Source organism: Pezoporus occidentalis, unplaced genomic scaffold (assembly GCF_034315485.1).
Source record: "Pezoporus occidentalis ecotype Australia unplaced genomic scaffold, CSIRO_AGI_Poc_V1 ctg44, whole genome shotgun sequence".
NCBI classification, from domain to species: domain Eukaryota; kingdom Metazoa; phylum Chordata; class Aves; order Psittaciformes; family Psittacidae; genus Pezoporus; species Pezoporus occidentalis.
In genome coordinates this window covers 2,823,171-2,847,658 of record NW_026915769.1, presented here as the reverse complement: position 1 = coordinate 2,847,658, position 24,488 = coordinate 2,823,171, and the positions used below count along the sequence as shown (strand labels likewise).

The 24,488-nt window shown below is 43.3% G+C and overlaps 1 protein-coding gene across 9 annotated transcripts in view; it reads right to left on the bottom strand.

The window, feature by feature from the left end:
* Positions 1–24,488, bottom strand: part of PRR5 (proline rich 5) — a 93,286-nt gene that overhangs the window by 47,509 nt on the left and 21,289 nt on the right. For 3 of the 9 annotated variants that reach the window (XM_062634903.1, XM_062634907.1, XM_062634901.1), the window contains exons 2-3: positions 22,962–23,098; positions 7,623–7,882 (exon numbers count right to left, since the gene is read on the bottom strand). In XM_062634903.1, coding sequence (XP_062490887.1) covers positions 7,623–7,753 — 131 coding nt within the window. In that variant the 5' untranslated portion in view covers positions 7,754–7,882; positions 22,962–23,098. The other 6 variants (XM_062634904.1, XM_062634908.1, XM_062634906.1 and 3 more) reach the window with 6 other exon arrangements.

Genomic DNA, 24,488 nt, shown 5'->3' with positions numbered 1-24,488 from the left:
GCCATGGCAGTCCCTCTTTCCCTCCACACCCCCATACTCAGACATACATACATTTGTGATCTAACCCAGATTATTTTGGCTGGTTCAAACAGACACACTCAATTTACGACAATCTAAAAATTGGCAGCTAAATGTCCCTGGTATACGGTGAAGTGATTTGGGTATTTTAGTATTATGAGTAATATGTAAAGTACAATTAATGTAGTGAATAAAACAAGCAGTCTTTACACACTCTTCTGGTTCGGAAATGAACTTTGCAATGTTCCCTGCCAGCCTTCCGCAGAAAAGAATGACTAAATATCTCTTCTAAAAGCCAATGTGCTCTCTCTCCTTCTCTCTGGCACTCCTTTCTAACAAGGGGGAGGTTTTCTCTTTCCAACTTAACAGGGCCATTATTATTCCTCGAAGAAGTAAGAGAGAGCAAGCTTTTTTAACAAGAATGAAGGGGATAGGTTGTGAGCATTTAAGTTATTGCGTGTGTAGTAGAACTGCACCTACATAAAACATCCCCACGGCGATCTTTCAATCTGCCTGGGATCTCCCTTGTAGTGAGGGACAACTTCCTTGTCTGGAAAACAAGTCTTGGCTCCTCTACATTGACTGTCTGCCTGTCTTTCCTTCCCATTGCAGACAGCAACGCTTGCATGCAGGGTGCAGGCATGCAGTCCCAGGCTGCAGGTGATGTGTGAATGCCACTGTAATCTGGCCCTCCACACTTGCTGAAGAGGCAACAAAGACGAATTGGAATAACTGGAATGCATTGGTGGCATAAGCTGGTGTCAGGGTAATAACTAGATTAAATCTTCCTAGTTACCTTAAGCTAATGAAAAACACAAACCCAGCCCTTACTTAAATCAAAGTAATGCTATGGTTTCTATAATGAGTGATTGTTTAAAAGGGTTTAGTCAGAAAGGCAAAACCTTTTGGTGTAAAGAAAATCTGAGCTGCTGCTTACAAACAGAAGTTCTGCAAGATGCTTGAGGTGGGTGAATCGGCTTTATTTGTGCCTGTGACCAACCTTCACTGAGGTTTAAGTCAATAATGTATGTAATTAAACTTTCATTTTAATAGTTAACCTGAACTAAAAATGCCTTGTAAACTCCCCTCTGTAACTCTTTTACAACATGAAAGTTAATAATGGGTGCACTCATGCACTGATACTATGCTGAACAACTTCCCTGTAACTGCTGTGTGTGTAAATGTTTGTACATGAGCACAGCACTTCAGAGGAGATAAAAAAAAAAAAAAAAGCCCAAAAAGAAACACTCCTCCCAAATCAGTTCCAGAAATGCCCCTGCTCAGTACTGAACAAGGTTCCCGTCTCCACTCAAGGACAGACCTTACACTGTATGGCCAGGGTTTGCTGGATTGTACCAACAGACACGTCTTCCACAGAAGCGCAGATGTAACCTCCTACTCCTGCAGCGCTGCACTTCCTCCTGCTTAAGAAAACGAGCAGTTTCTAATGTTTCTCCCCCCAGTATCTTCTGCTGGAACATGGCACACTGGGAAGAAATGAGCATCTGAGCAGTGCACCTTCACAGCCCCCTTCACACGGGAAGGAAATGCAAACCTCCCAGTCACGGGATTATGGTATTTCTTGAAAGCACAGAACCAGTTCATTAGCCAGCTCCTCAACTCATATGAATAAGGTAAGTTGCTATGAAGGTATTACTTAACCTGAGTCCAAGCAAAAGATATGTTGTGCAGGCAGCTTTCCATCAAAACCTATGTCACAGGTCACTCTTGGTCTGTAGACTATAGCTGGAAGAAGACACTTTGACAGACCAGGAGCGGGGGCATAAAGAAGCCTTTGAGGAGGCTTCCACAGGCCACTGAGCAGGCAGGGAAGAGATAGCATGACTAAAGCAGGCTGGCTGTAGGAAGGGAAATTAGGATTGGAAAACTGCAGATACTAGGTTTTTTTGGGGGGGGGTTGCCTTTAGAGTTAAGACAAAATGTCAGGCAGCTCCAGCAATGTATTGAATTTATCCATCCCACAGTGTCCACAGATTGCCAGAAGAAAACTACCTACAACCAAGAAGGCACTCAGAGCAACAAAAATCAATTCAGCAGCTTAAGAAACTTCACCTCTTTGGACACTCATTATAGATTTGCCTGATACTCCAGAGGAGGTGGTTGCTCCAGGACTTACTATTCAGCTGCCTGAAACATGGGGAATGGAACTCCAGCATACCCAGTGCAGACCTTCCCCACTGTTTGCCTCAGCATTAAGGGATCTGGGAGATGTAAATCCCCCGAGCACAAAGTTGGATGCTCACTGAGGGCACTCCCAGCCAACCTAACAGCATGAACAGCAAGACAAGGAAGGTGAGAGTTATTATTCTGATTTTTGCATAATAGAAAACCACTGCCTATTTAGCTCAATACCACCAAAACACACATTCCTCTTGAGCATCTAATTGTACACCTGGACACCACTGCCTTCTGTGGATGGGAAGCTGGCTCCCTCTAGCACTAAAGTACCACCCACCCTGGTTCTTCACTGACCTTTTTAAGAAGCCAAGAAGGAAAAACTGCTGTGAATAAAACACCGTTTTCTGCCAGGTCAGAATCAGTTTGTCCACAGAGTTGAGGAACAACTAAAAAGTTGAGCTCACAAGTCTCTGTCTGAATCCTGACCTTATGGTTTGCTTTGACCATGGTCATGGTCCTCCCAGCTCAGCATTTCTTGGCAAAGCAGGAGGAGCAGCCCACATTTTCATTTGTGCACAACACACAGGTAATGTAGGTTGTCTAAAACACTCACTACATTTGTATGCAAACAACAACATGGGTAAAAATATCATGGTGGTTTTTATTTTCTGTTTGCAAATTCTCCCCTTTCCAGAACTCCAGGTGAAGTCCATGAGCAAAAACAACGCTGTGTGAATAGTCACACCCTGTAAGTACTGGGTACTTAAAGGCAACATTCTCATTTTCAAAAGGGACTAAGTGATTTAGGCCTCGTTTCCTCTGAACAGTTATGGGAATAGCTAATTAACAACAATTAACCTGATATACTTGCATCAAAACGTCCTTGAAGGCACTCTTTTTCCAGAATAAAGCCTAATTTTTCTGAATTAGCTTAATCCGATAGGGAAGACACCATTTCCAGCACAGCTTCAGGCCAGCTGCAACTCCACAGGCTTTCCATGAGGCCCTGACCCTTTCAAAATCAGCTTGCAGCTGCTAGATCGGTTATGTTTCTGAAACTTCTACCCAAGGTAAAGCAATCTGCAATGAGGGATAAGCTGCAATTATGCACTGGATCATGCAAGTGAAAATAAGCTGGTCTGCAAAACTCCTGTCTTCAAAGAGTTTGAGAGGAATTAGTTCACTAACTTCACCAACTATAAACACTACTATTGCAGATGAAGAAGTTGAGAAAGACAGGTAAAGGGACTTCCCTGAGGTGTTACTCAGAGTTAGTATATCTACAGAGCGTAGGACTAAGGACATTTTGGCTTCCAATTACACCTGCATTCAATCAAGTATGAATATGTCTGGAGGGCTATGGGGAGCAGCAATTCTCCACCACCACCACCACTTCCTATTACTGCAGTCGAGGCTGACATGTTCCATGGTGCCGCGGTGGCTTGACCAGCTAGTAAATCCCCTTCACCCCCCAACAGCTCAGCTCTGTTTGCCCCCCATGCACACATACAGCCAAATTTTCTGAAAAGAGAGCCAAATTAAGGGTGAGGAAAAAGAATGTGATCCTGACACAGGCAGAAGTACTTCAAAATATTTAGAATCATAGAACCAACTAGGTTGGAAAAGACCTTTAAGACCATCTAAATAAACACTAAATATTGGAAGAAAGAAAATTTCCAAGTAGAAATCACAGATAAATATTCTGGTCTGGAATGTTTTTTTCCACTAGAAAAGCCTCCCTGTGATCTAAAGAAACATTCATTTTTAATTAGAAGATGAAATGTGGCTCCCACGACTGTAAAACTTACTTTACAGAAAGTTGTTGTGCTTATCAAAACACTGTAAAAATTAGCCCAAACCATAAATCCATATGCCTCCTTAGATTTCCCGCTGATCTCACTAATGTCACAGGCATCTTATTCTTCACCTTTTCTTTGCTATCTCCTACTCCATGTTTCTGTGAATTTTCCCCACTTTCTTATACCGGAGAGGATGGAAGTGCCTTTGACTAGAGGCTTTGCACAGCACAACTCAGACGGTATCAGCTCCTGATTAGGCATCCTGTGCTAGCTCAGTCAGAATGAAAACCTCACAAAGGATTTTATTTGCCCTGAGAAGGGCCCCCCTGGCTTGCAAGCTCAAGATTAAAAGCCCTGGATTTCTCAGTCCAATTGGTTTAGTCAGCATTCAGCCCTCATTTTTTTGCCTGAAGCAGAAAGGGGAGGGGGGGGGGAGAGAGAGAGAGAGAGAAGGAATTGAAGACAATGCTAGTGAAAAAATCTAAGCTATTTTAATCCAATGCAAATTCTGTGAGCTGTAATGAAACTGTATTGTTCCACTATGTTGCTGTTGGTTGCTAGTTAATGTGCTCTGCTGGTGTGTTGCTGTACAGATCTTTTGGGGTTCATGGGAAAGCAACCTCAGAAAAAGCTGTGATATCTAATTTGCATAGTAGCAGACAGAAGCTCACCACGGATTGATTTCCTTTTGATCTAACAGTGTCAAGAAGCTTCACAGCAATCTAGTTTGGAGGTGAAGGAAAGGAATCGGGGAGAAAGAGACCTTCCTTGCTAGAACTGAGAGCTACGTGCCTCTTTCACACCAAACCCCGAGATTAAGCCCCTGCAGTCTGCCCTCCCCTGCTGTCAGAAAGCAGCAGGCATCCTCTGCTATAAACAGTCTGAGGGCTGAGACGGGTCTGAGCAGAGCGGAGGTGGTGGAGAGGACACTGGCAGCCAGACTGCAGCCACACACAAACCAACTGCAGAAGGGGAGCCACATATCCCATCCTCCTCAAAGCCCACAGTGGCAGAGCTGCTACCTTAGAGAAAACCCCACCAGAGCAAAACTCTGGCTCTGCAGCGTTCCAGCACAGTCCCCAGCAGGACAGAGGCAGCATCCTTGCTCATCCTCACTCAACCTCACATCTGAACATGGGATTGGCAGTCTCATGTGGGGCAGGGCCTGCCATGCGGTTGTGCTTTAACTCTCCCCACATCAGTTTTGGTGAATTTGGTTCAAAGCCTCTTTCAAAAGCAGATACACACACGCCACATCCAGGCACAGCTGCTAACATTGGGCAAGAAACCAGCAGACATTCAAATATAGAACAGCTAGGCTTGGTGATAGGGAAAAGCTCTGCTGGTGCATCTCGACTTCCTTGATCAGAAAGCTCTTGCGCTCGATACTGCACAGAATGAAACAGCACAGGCAATCCCTTAATTTGGAAGAACAAATGTTCCCATTAACCAAAGTACAGTATGCTAGTCCTCTCTTGGGAAGCTTTAATTTTGCAGGGTGAAAATAAAAAGCCTTCCACAGCCCGAGATTTCCAAAACCCACCAGGTATTTCTGGTGAATCAAAGTTTAGACATCCAGTTTCCAACACTGACATTGTGGTCTCACCAGGAGAGCTGAATATTGACTCCCCTCAAGATAAGATCCTGTTACACATGCCAAGATGGGCATGCTCTGGTGATAGGCAGGAGCTACAGTGGATAACTTCTTAATACAACTAATCCAACGTCACTTAAGCCCTGGCTTTCCTGAGGATAAACTCCAATTTTACATACTGTAGAATATCTGAGTTTCTTAAAACCAATAGAGGATACAGGCATGAAAGAATTACCCTCACTCTCTCTTCCACTCAGGACAAAGGCTTGCACTCTCAAATAAGTAATAAAGGGCCTTTGCCCATGCCCATGTTTACAAGCATGTTGCTTGTAATCTGCCATCCTCGCCATAGCTTTAAGCAACAGTTAGTGCTGCAGTACACAATGCCCACTTGACTTGCCACTGCAGGCAGCACCAACCTGCCCTGCCAGCACTCCCAAGATGTCTTGAAGGCCCATGCCACCAAACAGCAGGGATGGCTCAGCGATCTCTGCACAGGCAAAAGGCAACCCGTGGCAGGAAAGCACAGTTAGGCCTGAGTTCATACAGACCAGTGACAGGATGACTTGCAGACACCTATGTCAGAAACAGGCAACAGGAGAGTTGTCTAATCATCTGGATGAAACCTGCAGATGTCTAGCTCAATAACTGTCAACTATGTCTAGCCAGAGCTATACCTGACCTGTCCAAGTAAAAAGTAAAACCCGTACTCCAGCTCACTTAGGAAAACCCTCTGGTTTGACTGCCTGTAGTTCTCCCCTCTCCCATCAAGCCAGGTAACTGACCTACTCTCCATTCACATCTGTCTCCACGGCTCCCTCCCCACAAGCAAGACATAGAAATGCTAATCCATGCCAATAAAAGCTGTCAGCCCACCACCACAAAAAGGTTTTGCGGACTATATTTTGTCACCTTGGTTCACACTATGGAATATCATACACCCTGTTGTTTTACATCAGACTACGGATCAAGTGAAGTAACAACTGGCAAGAGCCAAGGTGGCCCCAGTCCAGCCTTTAATTAGCACCACCATCCAGATCTCAGGTGCAACTCCAGGTCATATAAACTGCAGATATTTGAGCAGAAACCAAGTCTCTTTTGTGACTATTACACAGTTTCAGTGCTTGGTGTGCTGCCTGCATTCAACAACTAATTCATAATGAAAACATAAAACCATACATTGAGTGGTGAGAGGGACAGAGAGGTGATTAGTTTATAATTCTATTTTTTCCCCTCGAAGCTGAAATATCTTTAACAAATGCGTCTATAGGTCACTGTTGGTTTTCTTCCTACAGCTCTACTACCATACAACTATAAAACATTACAAATGACACTTTCCGACCTGTGACCAAGGGGGGATGACATTCAATTTTCAAAAAGGACATAAGAATATAATTCCTAACGACTCAGACTCATCTTTAAGAGTGTCACCAAATAGTCATTAAGATGCTTTCTGAGTATCTGTGGTAAGTGACAAAACAACAAAATGTTTGCATGTGTTTTTTTTTTGTCAAACAGTAATAAAATTCAAATGTATAAACACAATAAAGGAAACAATCAGGGCTTATTTCTCTCTGTCCAAAGTGTGTGTGCTTGTGTCTGCACATACACACACACATATTTGCATTAACATAAGAAGACTGAGTAGACTTTGTCATATCTGTATCAACAACCAGCAATATATATAGTTATGCAGATAATGTAATTTAATAGCTGTGTATATTTAAACCTTTTATAACTAAAATAAACCAAATCAACCTCGAATGAGAGTATTTAGATAGACACAAAGACTATTTGTAGCAGGGCCTTTTGAAATAAGTCCTTATCCATCACAAGGAAGAGGAGGCTGAGCCATCTGCAGGAAGGGCTCTCTGCTATCAGCCTTGAAGAGGAAGGTTAAGAGCAATGGGGAGAAAAGCCGCTCCCATCTTTTACTTGAACACAAACTCTGATATGTGGAACACACAAATGCAGAAGCCTGACATACTGTAACCTTTCTGAGCTGGGGGCAAGGCAGCCTAAATAATCACAGAGAGGCTTCAGGGGAGTTGGCACATGGTGTGAGACCTTACCTGTTCCAGGTAGCGTTGGAGCAGGCCCGTCGCTGCTGGGTCCCCCGCTCATCCAAGGCTGCCTGCTCTCTCTTGCCCAGATCACTGAGGCTGGGCGAACTCATGAACTTCAACCTGCGAAGAGTCCTCATGGTCAAATGTGTGTTTGCGCGTGGCAGCTACAGATACACCATCCTGTTTACACACACACACACGCAGCTGGAGCAGCAGCAGTGGCAGCAGTGCGAGCAGTTCCCTCCGTTTGCTGTTCAAAAAAGAAACTTAAAAAAAAAAGAAGAGAGAACCAGTCTCTACGGAGCACACCTCTGCCAGCAAGAAAACAAACCTTTAATCAGATCAACTCTGACGTCATCAACTGTGGTTAATAATTTCTCCAGTCCTTTCAAAAAATAAAAGTCAAACTTCTGGCTGCTGCTGCAGCACTTGGAAGGGGCCCCTTGCAACTGCAGCTGCCCCAAGTGCGAGGGCTTGCCCTCCCCCTGTCCCTGGGCACCATGACCTGGGAATCTCGCTCAGAGCCGCGGCGGCGTGCTCCACCTGTCGTGGGAACTGCTCGGCTCCTCCAGCAGCGTGAGGGGCTCCGCGAGCATTTCTCGCCCTTTCCCTCCCTCTCTCTGCACTCGGAAATGAAACTGGAGGGCAACGGACAGGAAAAAAAAAAAAAACACAACACCCAAGCAACCAATACTGACGCACTGAGAGTATTGGAAAGTTTCATAACTGCTTGTGCCCTGCCACGTTACGACACTGCACACACGCGCTCTCGCTCCCTCGCTCATACATATACATAGGCACACTCCCGCACTCCTGCTCTCCTGTACGCACTCAGCACAGCCTCACGGCTTGCCTGAGAGCCTGTTTCCGCTGGAAGTGTCACATAAGCCATGAGATGGGAAGCATTCGCAAACGACACAAGTGCAGAATGAAAAGCACTGGTTTGGGTTTTAGTATTTTGAGGAATTTTTGGTGATGCATGGAAGAGCCAGACGCTTTGTCTTTCTCTGCCTTTTTATTTTTAAATCAAGATACCAGCTGCAAAACTCGGGGCATACTTGGTTTCTACAAAAGCCCCAGGTGTCTTATCTTCAAAGGAAAAATCTCTCTCTCTGACTGCAGCACTGGAGCTGAAGGATATGCTGCTACAAGACTCTAGCCTGTGCTTAGCTCGCTGTCACTCACTTGTGGTTCTGTTTTAAATTCAGGATTGCCTGGCTCATCTGCTGGGATGTAATGCAACAAAACAGCGATTAGCTTTCTCGGAAACAAAATTGTTTCCAATAGACTGAGCCAGAGCATAAGAACTCTTCTGTTGCTACTTCATTGGTCTGCAAATTAAAAGCCACAAGGGCTCCCTGCAGAGTAACCTTGCACTCACTGGAAAGGGGGCTACAATACAGAACTTACACCTTCTTTTTTTTTTTTTTCCCACTTTCTACTTACTGTTTTCATCTGATCACCTATTGTCTAGACTCAGGCTATAATTGGATTTGTTTGTGTCCAAATAATATGGCAAAGCTTACATGACAGGAGAACTGAATTTCTCACAGCAAGATCTGCCCTATGTGCCCTATGTGCATCATTTACTGATACATCTTAGTGAAAACTGATTCCTCTCACTACTCACCTAAACCCACCTAAATTTACTGCATATAAATATTTACGTCCAAAATTTATAATTGGTATTACCTTCACTGGAACCAGCTGCAGAACCACCTAGAACTAGATGCATTTTAACCTTCAGCGGCAGTAGTTTTACCCAGCCCCTTAGATTAGCATCATATTGATTGTCCTTCCCACATCAAAACCCTCAAATACACAAATAAGCATCACAGTAGATGGCACATAGATACCACTTCACTTTGGAAGGGACCTGCAGATCCACATCTAACCTATGCACAAAGACATCACTATCCCTGGTCTCTTCCAGATGTTTAAATCCCTCAAACAAACAAACAACAATCCACTATGTATACAGCAGCAAAAGGAAAACAAACATAACAATATATGGCTGTATTCTAAGGAATGAGACAGCTTCTACAGCATACAAATCAGTACCCAAAAATAGATACAGCAGAACACTGCTTTGTTCAAATCGGATGAAGGGCACTCCATTTCTGAGGATAATACAGCCAAGGAGAACAAGGGAGCACAACCGGGTCTGAGCTTCTGCTGCGTGCTCAGATAAACGTGTGTCTAGCCTGTTAAGTGAAACAACTAGCTAGATAAACCTGTGGCAATATAATTCCATCTAGCTTCATTTTCCAGCTAGCTCAGTTGCTTCTCTGCTTCTTAGTTACTGCAAACTCACAAAATATTATTGAGACCTCACAAAATATTATTATACTGGATTAAAACCTTGGAATTTTTAACTCCTTGATCTCTCAGCAGCACCAGAGATGGTACAAACCATACCCTCATGATATCTCTATGTCAGCAGCTATGTAATAATATTTCATCTGCTTTTTTTCCTAAAATCCTCCACTAGCTACTTGACTGAACTCAATGAGCTGCTGTATCAACCTTGGATATGCCAGACAACAGCTGCAAAAAGCAGTACTTCACTTCCTCATAAAATGCCAAATCCCAAAAGATGAAAAAAAAAAAAGGACCTCTTTCCATCTGTACATTAAAATATTACACCTTTAGAAATCAGACTATTTTTATGCCACTCCATCAATCTCAGCAACCAGTACTAGATTCAGAGTCGACACATGAACGAAACACGTGGGAGAGGCAGCATTCCAGCTTCCTAGCTTCCTGAAAAATTTTAGATTGAGGTAAGAGAGAACAGGCTTTCTCTACACTTCTTCCTTCTTCCTATGATTCCACCTAATCAAATGTTGATTTATGATAAAATAAATAATTTTCAACAAGGTTTACCTCTACCCATAATTACAGAGTAATACTTCACATTTACATTGTGCTGTGCATCCACGGGCATCGCTGACTTCACAGCATTCATTAATTCAGCTTGAATAGCTCTTGGATATGAAGGTAAAAGATATGATCCACACTTCAGCATTAACAGTGAAGAAGAGAAAGGCAATGTGACTTGATCAGGCCATCCCATGAGCAGGCAGCAGAGATGACAAGAGATTCCAGGACCTCTGCCTCCTGTTCCAGCACGTTACTGAGGGGATGTGGCAGTGATTGGGTAGCCAGGGACACCTTGGGCCCGGGCAGCTGCAGGGCGATGCAGAAGACAGAGCTCCTCACCAGGGCTTGCGGTGCAGCCGCTTTCAGCAGCCACTTGTGAAGAGAGTTGTCGCAATACAGCACTGCTTCAGGATCGAGAGGCTAAGTGCAGAGATTGCTCACTATTGGTCATGGAGAGGGAATAAGAGCACTGACCGAACTAATTGGGAGGGAGGGGAGGACAGGGGATTGGTGGGGGCCCTCCTGTAGGCTCAATAACGAGCACTTCAAGGTTCTTAAATAGAACAGCTGCACTCAGCACATTTACAGATCTGAGACTGTAAAGTACTATTACGTTAATTCATTTAATCCCAGCATGCCATACACAGTGCTAATACCACTATTTCACTCACTCGAAACCTGCAGCTCAAAGGTTAAGTGATTTAATCAAAGCCACACAACCACCTCAGTGTGGAAGGCACATCCAGCCCTAGCTCCTGCTCCCTCCCTTTCCTTTCAACATCTCTCCTCATAAAAGCAGGCCTGTCTCTACTAGACACCATTCTTTCATCTGTGGGGCCCACATCCTGCGGGTGACTGCATGGTAAGTCCTGGAGCTGCCACGGTGCAGGAGACGGAGGGGAATTCTGTTCACCTAGACTTACTTGCTATCTTGAGGCCTAAACCAAAGTACAGGTACACGAATATAGGCTGACAGCCCAAGAGGATTTATGCTGTTATTGCATGAAAATATTAGCATATAGATCCAGGACCTTGTAGCAAACATGGCTTTTAAAATAATCACCAAAGGTAATTCCATAGTTACCTCCTGGTATGCTGGTAATGCCTGCCACGTTCTCACTGGGAGCTGTGGTTTAAAAATCATGTTGCTGCTCCTAGCAAATGTCAAAAAAATCCAGGCAGACCTCCCCAGGCATACACTTGGTTTCAAAAGAATGAGATCTGGGAGAAAAAATAAACCAACCCAAAACAACCAAACCCAAAACAACAACAAACCAACACCCTGTATTTTATCTACATAATGCTATGTTAATTTTGTCAGTAAAATCATATTGTCTTCTTACAAGTTTCTTTCTGACTGTGATAAGTGGGGAAAGGAAGCAAAATGTATTGTTCAAGAATGAGACCATTAAGAAATTCACAATATGTAAAATTTGTAATAAAACTGCCATTGCTGTGACTGCTACAGGTCAATTTGTCTTTGGCTCCTCCATGCTGCTACTGCAATGATAGGTTAACACTGCAGCATTATTGGTGCCAGTGGGAGGGTATAATCAGCTAGGGAATTTGCCATCTCAGCTTTACTCACCAGAGCTTTGTTGTGTAAAAAAATAACTCAATAAATATAAATTTTAATTAAAGGAATAATAAAAAAAGGCCTGCTACTTCACTTTATCTCCCCTCCCCTTTCGGAAAAGAGAGCAGAAGTCCCTATGGAAATGCTGAATGGTGAGCATTCTGCAAGCAAAGAACAAAGAAGTAAAGTGTATCTATGGCAGAAAGGAGTTAAAAACCTCCTTCAACAAATGCACTTCAGTTTTTCATAAACCACACCACAAAACTTAGGGCATGCCTTGACACATGCCAAAGCTCAGGAATTAGTCTTCTGAAAAACTAGGCTTCTTAAAGGCACAGCACGTCCTGCTGAGCCAGCAGAGGAGGGGCAAGGCAGAAAGGAAGAAGGAGATGCAACTATAAGGAAAAAAACAGAAAGGGCAGAGGGGGAACTGAAGTTGCAAACCTTATGACTCACCAATTCCTTTGCTACAATATCTACATAGAGCTCCTTTATCATCAGAAAACAAAGAATAAAGAGAATAAAGCAAGCATGAAACTAAACAGGCACTATTTACACCCTTCCCCCTCCATCCCACTGACTGTTTGCAACCTCTGGAGATAAAGCCACTCTCAATGACAGTTTCTGGATGTTGTTTATTGAGACTGGTTACAGGGCAGCCTTGGTTTTGCTAGTCCTTTGCTTTATTTCTGCCCTCACTGTGGCCAAACACCGATTTATGGGAGGGGACGTGGGCTTACTAGGCCATCTCCCCAACCTCTGAACCACCTCCTGTGTATTTCCTGTACCTCTGCACCCTGTGTCTGCATGACCACAGTGCCTCCCTTTAGACAGAGCTGGGCTTTCTTCTCCTTCAACTGCATGTACAACTCTCACATGAGGTTTTTTTTTATATATTGTCAAAAAGAAGAAATGCTCAAGATAGTATCTCCTTCCCAGGCAAGCAGAAGGTGAAACCTGAGTCCTTTGACTACCACTAGAAAGGAATGCTCTGTCCCCCTCACCATTCCTGCAGTACCACCTGCAAGTGCAGCCCATCCTACAAAGTTTCAGACCTGATCTGCAGGCAGCCATGGCTGCTGCAGTTCCACTGCCTGCCTTGGAGATAATGCTGGCTTGCACCAAACATGGACACCCATAATCACTGCAAGCTGTAGAGCATCATGGCCAATTTCCTGGACCTTCCTTTCCCAGTGCTGTTTGGTGAGAGGCAGAGCAGCATGAATATGCCTAGAAGCCTTTCTCAGCAGAAACAGAAACAAGCATCTGACCAAAAGGACCATGCAGTCTGCAGCAACCATCTGTGTCTAGTTTCTTATTACAGTTTTTTGATGGATGACAGTTCTTATCTATTCACTGTCTGTTTGAGCTTCCCAGCCTCCGTACCTTGCTCCCTCCCTGCTCCTCCATCGCCCTTTGCTTTTCTGCTCCCTCTTCCTTTTTTGTTTTTCTTTGGCAGCTAATTCTTCCTCAGGTAAAGTTTTTAAATATAAAGGAAAGGGAAAGGAAAAAGGAGATCAGAATGCTGGTGCTAGCAGTGTTTGCAAACCATTATTCAGCTGTCTGTAAGGGAATCAAGTCTTTGTGTTGCCTGCCTGGACTGTGAGCTTTTCTTCAGCTCTTCTTTACCCTTTCTACTTGGTGTTTATATTCCAACTAGCAAAACAGGGCCCCGAGCTCAGAATAACTCCCCATTCACCAGCCTAATCTAATACAGGTCATAAATCTAGCAACACCTGTAAGGAAACCTTAGCTCAAAGCATGCATGAAATACTGTCCCCTTTGTGAGCAGCAGGTTTTGGTCTACAGAACATAACGATAGAAGCAGTTCTTAAAATACAGTATACAGCTAAATCTTTTGTCCTTGAAATTAGGAGAGAATTAGGATGGGAATAGGCCAGTTACACCCCCATCCAAAATATCAAGCTTTCCATCAACTGGCATTTCCCCTAGCTTGCAGTATCATTCCTCATTATGTCTTTACAGGTTCTGGGAATTAAAGACAGTGATCTGAATAAGCGTGATGGTTATGCTGGAGTAGGAGATGATCAGTGCTCTGGATTATAGGACCTGCAGCATTATCACCTTCCATTCACATTACTTCCAGGTAAGGAGGTGCATTTCTGAGCACCAGACATGCCTGTTGCAGCTTTCACTGTTGGCTACTCACCAAATTCACTACCCACTGCAACCAGCGTATACTCCAAGGCAAGCCCACAGCTTTGCTGTTAAATGGAAGTCAAACCCATAACTGTGATTTAGAAAGCAAGGTCTCAAAGAGTTCTGATCAATAAGCAAATCAAGCATTTAAAATGCTTTGTGCTCTTATTGCAAGATCATGAGATAGTGGAAAATTAATCTTACAAAGTAACTGAGCTCATAACACATACAATTTTTTTCCTTCCTGAGCAATATGTGAATTCTTTCCTAAATTGCCTATCTTGCATAATTTTAATTGGATCCTAGTACATCATGACCTTGATACAGCATCTACAGTATCTCAGTGCTGTCTTCTACAGTTATATATGGTACAGTGCCTTCCAACTCTGTGAACCCTGGGAGATCAGAATTGTGTTCTGCACAGTGCTATTTTTCTTACATCCAAACATTTCTGATTCAAGGTCTTCCAAGAAGGCTTTGATTGCCTTGGAAGGTCACCAAGATAAAGAACCCAGTTTGGTAGCTAGCTTGAGTTTCTAATAAACTGCACTGGTGGCCAGCTGTTAGTTACGAACGATATCCTGACTTCACTCTCAAAGCCAGGATATTACTTGCGTGACGTTCTCTCTAAGAACGTGAGCATGGCTGGAAACATGAACCATGTCTTGAGATTACTGCCACCTCCTCTGTATAAGTCAGGGAGGTCACTTCAGTAGTGAAAAAATGCAATACAAGGAACAGCTCTGCAAATCTGGGGGATCCTTCACTCTGGTGGTTCTATGCTGCTGTTACGTCACATGGTGCTAGAGCTCTCTGGCACAAATCGTGTAGTATTGTAAAAGTCACAAAAGCTGGCCTTCACTACAAATGGATTCTTTCAGAAAATTTATCATTCTCCCTTTGTATCACAAGGCTAAATTTCTGAATGGAAAAGCTGCCAGAAAGATTTTAAAGATAATCCAAAATAGCAACATCTAATGGTGCAGTTGGACTCTGTAGTGTTCAGCATGGTGGAACTTTTGTTAGGAACATAAAAGTGGGGACCTTTTGCCATCTTTGCATACACACATGCTGAGACACTCCCTGAGGACTGACATACCAGGAAGTGGAAACAGCAAGGATAAAAAAAGACTTCATCACACAAATTATTTTACACTTGTACTTTTCAATCTTCACCAGGTCAGCGGGTCCAGTGCTATGACTTCACAGTACGTATCATGCCAGTATTTTCTCAGGATGCTCTGGGAAATAACTTATCTAGAAGGGCAGAGTGCTGGAATTATTTAGACTCCACAGCAAGGTTTGGAAAAACCTTTGTTCTCACTCCAGCTCATTAGCCAGTCTCAATCTTCAATAAGACATCAACATGACATCACCACTGGAGTTATCACCTGGGAGAAATGCCTCATTATCAAGGAGGTCAGGCAAATTCCATTACATTTCCTTCCAGAAAACATTTTCCTTCCTCCACAAGGTAGCAACAACAATGCAACTAGTGGAGGTAGTCCTCCTTCTCTAGGTCAGCATAAACAACAGTCTCCTCAAGCTACCAAGAGGTGCGGTGGAAGAACAGAGATAGCATTCAGCACGTTTGTGCATCTTCAGCAGCTTTGTGGTATCTTTCCTGTTTCCCTTTCCTGATGGGTCCTGCTGCTCCAGCTTTCTTGTTCACCAGGCTTTCCTTTAGTCATTTCAAATGATCTGTTCTCCAAACTCAGGCTATATTGCAGAATACTTCAAATTCTCTACATGTAAGGAAAACAAAAATTCCTCCACGCCCATCCTCAGAAAACTGCTGGGACAATAAAGGTTTCAGTTTTCGGCTTCATGGCATCGAAAGCCATGAGCCATCCATGGTCTTTCAGGTTTGCTGCTCTTGGGCCCGCAGTTTGAAAGCCCATGCAGACTGAGCTCTCGCACTCCAAAGCCGAATAGTTGAAGGAATTATCTCAAGCAAGACTCCCAGATGCTCTGCTGGACCACTGGGATCTTGGTACCAAAAGTCATGGACCCTGTTTCTAGGATGTATGGCTCCTTCACAGAGAAAGCTGTAAGCCAGCTAGACCCAGGCTTGCAGCCAGCACTTGCTTGAATCACTCCCTGCAGAGAATACTCCATTTGGGAAACACCATTAGGAAAAATTAATGTCAAACCTCTTGTGAGCAGGGAAGCTTGAACTGTGCTGAGCTCCATGCTCAAATCTGTCCCATGCCCTTTTAAGATTCTTTAGTCTGTATGAATAGGTTGGTACCAAACTTCACCAACTCGATGTTTTCACAGTGAGAGAGGGTGACCGCTGAGGGGAGAATCACAGGAGGATGGACAAACTCAGGCTCACAGAGAAATTCCAGCCTTTGCTCAGCCTGACCCTTAAAATCTTACAAACTTATTTGTGTCAGCCAGCTAGTTTTGGTAATTATTTATTTATTTCAGGCCCATCTGAGCCACATGCCAGGTTTCACCCTGATGATACCTGAGGGGCTGAAGACCTGAGGTAATGAGGATACCTAGGAGGCCAGCCAGGCTGGGTTGGGCTTGGGTGTCCCCCTCAGATGCACCCCTCAGGGTGTGTGGGGAGGAAGACTTGAAATCAGCCATGTAAAACACGCACACACAAATGCACCATAGCGAAGGCATGCTCCCAGGCACGTTGCTTTCAACCAGATTTTAACTTGCTGACAGAGCCCCTCACGACTTGTTCCGGCTCCTTCGGGCGGGATGCACGTTACCGCAGCCACCCTGAGGAGGAGCTGCCAAGGAAGAGGCGCCGCCAGCCGAACCGGGAACGGGCACCGGGCAGGGCCGGCCGCTGCTGCGCCCCCTGCCGGCCGCGGCGGTCTCAGGGAAGGGCACACAAAATGGCAGCCAAGGTGGTCGGCTGAGACCCGGCCGCCCCTGACTGAAACAAATTCACCCTTGCAAACACCTAGAAATGGCCCACCCTTCCATAGAATCACTGGGTGGTTTGGGTTGGAAGGGACCTTAAAGATCATTCAGTTCCAACCCCCTGCCATGGGCAGGGACACCTTCCGCTAGACCAGGTTTCTCAAAGCCCCATCCAACCTGGCCTTGAACACTGCCAGCGATAGGGCAGCCACAGCTTCTCTGGGCAACCTGTGCCAGCGTCTCGCCATGCTCACAGAAAAGAGTATTTTCCTAATATCTTATCTAAATCTCCCCTCTGTCAGTTTAAAGACATTCCCCCGTGTCCTGTCACTACATGTCCTTGTAAAAAATCCCTCTCCACGTTTCTTCGTGTCCCCCTTTAGGTACTGGAAGGCTGGTATAAGGTCTCGCCAGAGCCTTCTCTTCTCCAGGCTGAAAAAGCCGAGCTCTCTCAGCCTGTTTCGGTGGGAGGTGCTCCAGCCCTCTGATCATCTTCATGGCCTCCTCTGGACTCACCCCAACAGGTCCTGTCCCTCTTGTGTTGGGGGCCCTAGAACTGAACGCGGTACTGAAGGTGCAGTCCATCATGTGTGGGGTTTTTTATAAAAGATGTCCAACTTTTGGTTTTTCAGATGGCATGAAAGAGGCCACAGCAGCAGGGCAATACAACAGGCAGGGTCCATCCCTGGTCCCCTGGTACCTGAGGCAGCTTGCGGGAGCAGTGGTGTGTCACCTCCTGTTTAAAGGGGGACAAAAGACTTAGGCCACTACCCTTCCCTGGCAGGAGATGCTTCCAGTGGGACACATTCGTGTCAGGCAAATAGAACTTCCTTGCCGTGCACTTTTGCTCAGTTCTCCACAGCCCAGCATCAAATGGGGGGCAAAACAGCATGATATTTCTAAGTGCTGTTTCTAATGTTTCCTGCTCTTTTGAGTCCCAGCCACCACAAGCTGTGGTGGTGAGGTGGGTTGGAGTGGCATAGCATCCCAACAGCTTCAAACCAGCCAGGGTATCTGGGCATTCCCAGGCAGATGCAGGAGCTCCCCCACCACAGTGGACCCACAGTCTCGGGGTGTTCCTAAGAAGTGGGCATAGCCCTGGGAGTCTTCCAGTTTTGCCACTGTTCTGCTTTTTACCAGGCCACACATTCATAAAGCCTGTGTCCCTGCTGAGATATTTTGGTGCTTGCAAATTGTAGGCACTAGTGAAAAGATAAGAGACACACAACCTTTTTTCTTTTCTTCCTCTAAGACTCTCAAAGGTCAGATTTGGAATTAACTTCATCCTGTGTAATGTTTTGGCTTGGTTTGTATTTATTCGAAATGAGTTCACCCGTTTCTAGTGCAGAAATAAAAGGTCATGAAACCAGTGAATTCTCTTTCTCCTAAAAGGGGTGAATCCCTGTTTGGTTGTGAATCACCAGTGAAGTGTAGCAAAAGAAAAGAATCCACAAAAATATATTCTGTGGGACTGTAATCACAGCTGGGTACAATTAAAAAATACACAAGGGCACATTGGATGCCATTTGTTTGCATCAAGGTGGGGAGGGAAATAAACCAAAACTTTTACCTTTCTGCTAAGGAGAAAAAAACAAACAAAACCCACGAAAGAAAACCAAATCATTTTCTTTTCTGCAGTTTTTGGCTATGCAACAGTAGCAGCCAGCACAAACATTTGGCCAGACTGGAAGAAGGGAGGACAGGGAAAGGAGAGTTGAATCACTTTATACATAAAATAGATCTAAACCAATCCTGCCCCTCAGCTAATTCTCCGCATGTTAAAAAGGAGAGGTGCGTGTGTATATATGTGTGTGTCATTATGTTAGTTTTATTAGCCATCTGTTTTAGATATTGGATTTTAACAGAAAGTTTTGGATCCAGATTTGAACACTTTGAGGAAGGAGTGTATCCAGAACTGAACTTTTGACTCAGACTGGCATAAAGATAAATGGCCTTTTGAATTCAGGTTTTTGGTTCATTAACTCCATTTGAGTTTCCTTGCTTTGTTTAGTACAAGAATTTAGTGTCTCATATGGAAAAAAGCATCTAAACATTCTGCTGGAATAAAAATGAAAGTTTCAGTGTTTGTTTACTGTAGTGTATTGCTTCCTTCCTAATGCTTTCAACAGAAAATCTTCTTGGTTCAAATGTTTTGAAATAATTTTTTTAAAGGCAAAAGGCTTTCCAACTCTACTGCTGGTACTTGAGTGCTTAAAAAAACCCAAAACTATAGCAGCAGCACAGTGACTTGGGAGGTCCGAACGGGAAGTTGCAATTTAGACGCTCTTGTGCTAAAGTTCACTTTAGCCTAGCCTTCCATTTTTAAGCTCATTCAGCACTACCTACTAGGTACCTAGATACGAGGTATCTTAGAAAATCTTAGAAATATATCTTAGAAATAAGATAATGGACATCAGGAGCAGGACATATACATCTCACAAGCAGATGTACAGGAAAATCTGGACCTGATTCTGTAGTTGCTGGAGAAACCTGGGCATGTCCAGGGGGCACTTCATCACATCCTATAAGAGATATTTAAACCTGATCACGAAAGTCATGCTGGGAATGTGCCTGTTCTCTCCACTGACTAGAAAGAGAACATAATGTGAGCAGTTCAGATATGGATACGGTATTCCAAGCTGCAAATATCTAAAATTAGATGAGATGAATGTCATCCCCAGTCTCTGATTGCCTTATTGATCATGATACAAATGTAAATAATCTGGCATCCAACTAATGAATGTTTCATTTCCTCAAGTACATGCTCTGACCCTATATGAAGAGACCTCCGGCAGCTATCTTTGGTTTACAAGCTCAGTTGGTATTTCAAGTAGGGAGATATTAAATAAGGAGTATTTCTAGGAGAGTCTGCTGCTGACCAAAGGCATTGAGGGAAAAGGAAAGGGAAAAGGACACAGTTCACAGCCTTCATGGGACAGCCTCAATAGAAAGGCAAATCAGATTTGCTGGCTAAGAGCATCTTCTGGCTAGGGAATCAGCTCAAGTTTTAGGGAAGAGATGAGCTGACAGTAACACCCACTGCAACAGTGGACAAGGAGAATTAAACAATAAATAAAAATAGTCAGGTTCTTCTGTTTGTATTGGAGGACTAAAAAGGGGGCAAAGAGTTACATCTTCGTCAGGAACTTCTGTAATGCTAATTATGAAAAGACTGAGTGCTTATCAGCTGTGACACAGTAAACATCGCTAACCTCCTTTATTATCTCAACACTCTCCTACTGACTTCTGTCTCCCTGTAAGTGCAGCAAATGTATTATTTTGCTGCTTCTGATTAGGCCCCTGCCATGCCAAGGTTTCTGTATGTGCTGGATTTGAAACCTGTGACATTTCTATGGGCTAACAGGGGAAACTTCCAGGAAGTAAAACCTGTGTACAATCATTTACATAGGCTGTGGCCTGCAGATGTAAATTAATGGGGAGCTACAATCTTCAAGATGTGTTTCCTATGGTCCCTGCTAGAGTAGGACTAAACTCCGAAGACCTTTAAACTATACCATACCACAGTGAAGAGCAAATAATAAATGTAACTGAAAATATGCACATTGTTGGAATATAAAATTTGAATACAATAAAACCATAAGCATAACTTAAAGTCTGTTATATTACCAGCAAATTATGGCTTTTGCAATGAAAAAACCCAGGTGGCTATAAAATGCTGGGTTAGGAGCCACTAGGCAGCATTTTTTCATTTCATTCATTAGTATTTTCAGTCAGCAAACACCCAATCAGTGTGGTGGCAAGTTCCTCAAGGCCTACTGTTTAGCCTCCTTGTGTGGTGGAACATTTGATCTGACTGTCCATCACAGTAAGGTTACAGATTACTCAGTAATCTATAACTAGTTTACAGTGAGATAGTTTTTAAGTGCTCTGCTAGAAACAGAAGGCATTCACGTGTGTCTCCGTTTACTCTGAGGGGCAATTATTTAGAATACCAAGAATAAAAAGTTTAACAGAGTGTTCACAGTGAACTTTAAAGTATTCCAGTGAAGCATTAGAGCAGCTTTTAGTTCTACTGGCAGTGGCTGAATCCTCCTAGCAGCTGTATTTGGAGCTGCTGCTGACAGAACTCATGTTTGCTAACAGATTAGTTGGTAGACTAACTTAGTTAACAGCAGGTGTATTTGTTTTACAGAAGGTTCCAGAGCAGAAATTTTCTGTGTATGCGTGAAATAACATGGGCAGAGGTAGTAGGGATTTCCTAAATTATATGCAGATTCTCCCCTCAACTTTTCCAGAGGAATTTCTTATACAGAGAAAAGCAACGCCCGTACCCGTACTCTCTTCATGACCTGGAATTATCAAGTTCCCATTTTACAATACTCCCTTCTCTGCTACAGATACCACTAACTCACTTCTCAGGGAATCCAGAGAGGCAGTAGCTAACATCCTAGAAATTCTCAGGGAAAGACTGCAGTGCAAGTGAAAATGATTTCTCTTACTTTCAAGCATCTGTGCCCAGTTTACAAAACAAGCTAAATTCTGCTGGAGGTCCCAGCCTTGCACCAGGTTATGGTGCGAGGCCCCAGTGGGAGCTGTAGATTATAAGAAACCATTTCCCCCTGTAGCCTAAAATGAAACTAAGTAACCGCTGCAAGCAAAATCCAGCTACCACTGCAATGAAGCTGCATGGAATAAGCATTGCCATCATTTACCACTTGCTACAAATTGGGAACAAAGCATGTGTTACTGGCAAGTAAATCAAAACAGAAGTTTCCAAGAGCAAACCCTTTAGAAAAATTTACTTAAAAAACACAGGAAAAATAAAATGAAGCCATAGCAGAGGTTAAATTCTGCAGCTTACTGATAAAGTACATAAATTTTGAGAGAAAATAAGTATCTTAGTATGTTCAGAAAGAAAATTCTTTTAGAAGAGGAAACCCGCAGTTGTCTTCTGAGAAAATTTCTAGGTTGCTTTGAAAAAGAGCTACTACATGCCACGATAATGTTAAAAGGAAAACTGAACAAAGACAGATTAAGCGCATTTACTTTCCTTTCACATAAATGCACGCACACAACCCCATACACACTCTCCTTTAATGACTAGCATTTACTGAAAGTGATTTCAAGAAATCTGTATAAAACTCCTCCTTCCTAAAACCCCTGAATCTCAAACGTGGATCCAGCTCTAGCAATGAATATTGTGGAGGAACTCTAGAAGGTTGTGCCAAGCACCTCAGCAGAAATAGCTGCAGCTGTGCAAGATACTACTACCGCTCAGCTGTCCAGTGCCACTTCTTGCCACACCCACACACACATCAATCATATATAGGTCATTTGAGAATTCCTCATATGCTTCAATACACTGTCAGCCAGGGTAGATTAATCTGTTTCTGCAGTGGTTGCCTGACTATGATCTTGGTGAACACTATCTGAACCCTCTCATTCACCTTAAGGTTGCCATGATGGCTAACACCCATCACCAATTCTGGCTCCCTGCTTCAGGGCTTTTTTTTTCCCCAAGGACATAAAGTTATTTAGAGACTCCTCTCAGAGAGCAGAAATTCAAGCAATTTTCTACATTGCATGTGTACAAACCTGATTCAGCTGTAAATAGATTCACAGCTGAAAGTTCCCGCATACCATTTTTTAAGCTGCACTAAAGCTAGAGGGATGTAGACTGACATGAGCTGATGTTAAAATCCCCAAAGTACTGCATTGTTACTCAGATATTTTTCTATGGCAGTAAATACAGTAGATTCTGTGGAAAATTTTGGAAGAGTGATGTTAATCCTACTGAGTCCAACAGAATGAACTCACGAGGTATTTGAAATTGGACACATTTTCCACTTGCAAATAGCATTGCAGAAACATGTGCTTACCTGCTACAGGGAGAAGAAAACAGGACAAAATAGCAAATAGGGAAGACTCTGCACCAGGTTTCCAAGAGTCACGTGAACATTCTTGACAGGCGATATAATTTGGTTGAAAAAAGCCAGCCCTTGCAAATAAAGCACCTCTGTAACAGAAGATGAACAAAAAGTAGTATTGCAAATATTGCTATTCTAGCAATTGTTTCTTAAGAGTGAGCTAATAAGCCCGTACATGACACACACAGAAGTAAAATAAGCACAATAACAAATGCTGTTCTACCTCATCGCTGACAGAATTAAACATTTCTTCTTGAACTTTTCCCATTTCTGTTTTATTTTCTTCTGGGGGAAACAACACCAACACCAAGAGCTACACTTACCACTAAAGGCTCTAAGAGAGTTTCCATGAGCAGACATAGTGAAAGCAATTCTATGTTCAGCACTAAAGAGGTGACAGAAGAAGGTTTTAAATATGCTGCATGATCTGCAGTGATGACCTTTGGAGAGCAGCTGTCCTGTAAGGCCCAGGAAATTCTGAAACGCATAATTTACAAATAGGGAAATTCTTTCATCATCTTCAAATGATGGCCATAATATTGCCCGGTCAGCTCTTGAAGTGCATCTACGAGATGTCTGTTAACACAATAAACAACCCCAGAGCGGATATCTTGGTGCAGCACAGAATTTATATGACTTCTAACCCCAATACAAACATCTTCAGAATGTAAAGATTTTAATTTTTTTTTTAATCACTTGTCAATAAATATAAAACAGTATTAGGAAAACATATACATATACACATACAGATAGACACACCGTGGTATTCACACACATTCGGATCCACATTCTAAGAATGGTTCTTCATACCTTGCACTTTGCAGAGTCATTAGTACCAGCTCTAACACACTGCTAAAGTTAACTAGGAATATATAGATGTCCTTTTTGGCTCAGTTTATCCTGGGTACAAACTGCTCTTGCTTTTGTTTTGTGGCATTTCACACCCACTTTGCAAGGATGTAAATAACTACATGTGTTTAAAAATACACATTTTAAGGTTAATCTTTCCTGTGTTTGACAGAACTAAATAATCCCCTTTTACTCCCACCTTTTGTCTGCTCTAGGGGTGTGAGCTTCATTCTGTTACCACTTATTTTAGTCAAAGTCAGAGGTGTTAGTTTAAATAACAGTGTGGTGTGAAGTCAGTGCATTTTGACTGCAATGCGTTAAGAAGCGCACACATAAGCAGCTCAGCAGACAGCCTGCAGAATGGGAGAAATTACCTGCAGCTTGTAGGCTATAGAGCCACGAACTGGTATTTTGAGTACAAGGCAGGGAAAGCAACCTTTTCGGTGACACATGTGCATCCTGCAGATGACACATGATGAAATGTGAACTGAGGGATGTATAGCAAAACCACAGGATATGAGCACAGGACACTGGACATACCAAGAAAAACTCCTGTGGACACAGCTAGATGTTGTACTCCTATGTGAAAAAACGCTGTAAACAAAGCAAGCAGTATCAGAGTACAGCTTT